We start from the raw sequence: 2,656 nt of genomic DNA, 5'->3' as shown, positions 1-2,656 counted from the left end.
TTAATATTTATCCCGCCGAAACGTAGCGGAGGCGGGAAGGCCAAAACAAGTAGAACTAAACCTAAACTACCGCCGCGTAGCGGCGGCACTCGGCTAGTAGTACGTGATAACTAAGGGAATTCGGTAGTACGAAGTAGTCCTGATTAGAAATACCAGTTAGGCTTTTCAGAAAGAAACCTCGTGGTGATCGATAAAATTTATCTATCACCTAAACGATCTTAAAAGGTAATTAAATGTCGCTTTTAAGATCCATATGATTGGTTGAAATATGGACATCTGATGATTTGTACAAGTATGCAAACTGATTCGCAGTTCTTGGCACCAAAATATACCAGGAGCATACGGGACTTATTTATGAGCTACAGCTACATATATGTATATCTTGAAGCTTGGAGCTCGACACGGTGTGTTCAAGTCTCGTGCTCAGCCGTAGAGTTGTAAAATACGGTGTTCTGGTACTCAAGCTCGCAGTACGGGAACGAAGCCTCCGAGTCAGATGGAGCGAACAGGTTCCTGCCAGCCGTGTACGTCGAGTAGCATCCGAAAACGAGGCAAACCACAAATACGACAATGGCAGCAATCTTCTCCACCTTGGGAATGTTGTTCCAAGCCTTGATCAGGTAGAAAGCCACCGGCAGCAGAATGCAGCTCATGGTCAACGACGACGAGCCCACGAAATCAGCAAAATCGGAGAAGTGGTCCTTAAACAGGATGGACAACACAACGAGGATCACGGTGATGCAGGTGCGCAGTACGATGTACTTGATGGCGTTGGCGCCGCGGTACTCGGTCGTCTCGGCGTCAGTCTCACCGTGACATGTGCAATGACACTTGTGGTCGGCCACGACGTTCGCCTGTTTCATGATCTCATCCGCTGGGGTCGTGGACTCAGCGTACTCGAGTCCGTTCTCGACATCAGTCGACTTGCGCTGTCTGTGCATGCCAAGAATCACAAACTCCGCCATGTAAAACGCCGGGTTGATGAGGACAGAGAAGGCTGTGGTGATATGGAGCTGCATCGCCATGTAGGCGAGCACGACGGCGCCCCAGTGGGGTTTAAAGCCCAGCGACGTGAGGCCTGTGCTAGAGTCCGGGTAAATGGTATACAAGATATTGCCCGAGATCTGGCAGCCAGCGGACGTAAAGGGCACGACGGAGAGCACGACGAACAGGACCGAGATGATCACCATGGTGAAGGTGATAACTCGAGGCATGCGTTGCGGCTCGCTGTGCTCGCGCTGCAAGTCGGGGATGATGATACCGGCGCCGTAGCTGAGAGCGAGGTTGCCGAACGTGCCGGCCACCTGTGAGAAGCTGACTTTCGTCTCCGGGACACTAGGATGGCCACGCATACCGTGCATCACAACTGCAACGCCGATCACGTCAGCTACAAGTGTTCCCACGCAGCCGGCAAACGCAACACCGGAACCTTCTTTCAGCGTCGGAACGAGACACAACGGCAGCACCATCGTAGCCATCAGGATAATCCACACCGTCGGACTGAACGCACCTGGGAACATCCCGTCCAGCAATTCACCGCCGAGTACCAGGAAGACGCACGGAATCAAGACACACGAAATGATTTGGGAGCCTGTGCATAGCCAGCGACCAGTCTTGCCCACGGCCCATTCGCCAAGGTCACCGAACGTCACCACAGTCGACGGCGCAAGCAGCATCACCTTGGACATTGCAATCGACGCGTAGACGTTAGCGAACACCATAAAAGCCATAGCAATACTTGCGAACACGGGGCCTGCACGAGCAAAGTTGCCCGGCAGACCGAGCGTGCCGATGCCACAGACGCAGCAAAAGAGGTTAAAGGAAATCTTGATGTCCTCAAGCGTAAAGAAAGTTTCCTTTGTCATGGTGGATCCGATGGTGGAACGCGAAGTGAGTGTACCATGGAGTGCGTCGAGTGGTGTCGTAGCGGCTACGGTACGGTAGCCATCCAACGATGAAAAACATGCTTGGACGCCCACGTCCAGTCATGCCCACGGCTGGCCATGGGATAATGACGAAGGGCGCAACTCCGGTGTTAGAGCTTGGGTCTCAGTGTTATAGTTCAGGGCAAAGCATGCTGCAAAAAATGCGAGAGGAATTGCACAGAACCTGAGGAGTTAATAGTACTAATAACTCCAAAATCGGTGAGGCTAATATTGTGAAAATATCACGTGTTGACCAGTTAATATAAAAAAACACCTAATCATTTCTTCTGAGATGAAATGATTTTATTAAGACCGTTGTTGCAGGCACTGAATCGAGTGTACATAATCGGGGCGTCGTGTTACCCACTGAGCGGCACCATAGGCACCTGCGTGCCTTAAGGCACTTTATTTGGTGCAAGAACCGAATTCAGAAAAGGGGGGTAATATAAAAGAATACATTTAAAAAAATTCCTAAATTTTAGAGATTGCGATGAGTGGTGGTGGTAAATTGAAATACAAGGTGTTACGCGAAGGTTGCACAGTTTATAAAACACATTGTGAATGTTGATCGAATGTACAGATAGCTTAGTGATTTTTTGGACATTGGCTTCCAACCCATTTTATGGGGCGCCTATAAGGGAGATTTTAGGCCGCTTGTATAAGAGCTTCGAGCGTCACTTGTACTATGGAGTTTCCAATTTGAAGAAATGCCACCGATGAGTTACAGTGCT

At 50.0% G+C, this 2,656-nt stretch overlaps 1 protein-coding gene across 1 annotated transcript; it reads right to left on the bottom strand.

Moving 5' to 3' along the window:
• Nucleotides 1-410: 410 nt before the first annotated feature.
• On the bottom strand, nucleotides 411-1,865 carry PITG_19432 (Amino Acid/Auxin Permease (AAAP) Family; the record flags this gene model as incomplete). Its single annotated transcript, XM_002996923.1, has 2 exons — nucleotides 411-785; nucleotides 915-1,865. 2 exons carry the CDS (start codon nucleotides 1,863-1,865, stop codon nucleotides 411-413), a joined length of 1,326 nt encoding a protein of 441 aa, XP_002996969.1.
• Nucleotides 1,866-2,656: the final 791 nt, after the last annotated feature.

This window comes from Phytophthora infestans, genomic scaffold (genome assembly GCF_000142945.1).
Source record: "Phytophthora infestans T30-4 supercont1.97 genomic scaffold, whole genome shotgun sequence".
In the NCBI taxonomy this organism is placed as follows: Eukaryota; Oomycota; class Peronosporomycetes; order Peronosporales; family Peronosporaceae; genus Phytophthora; species Phytophthora infestans.
Note: the sequence above shows the minus strand (reverse complement) of the source record. Positions and strands in the feature narration are given on the sequence as shown.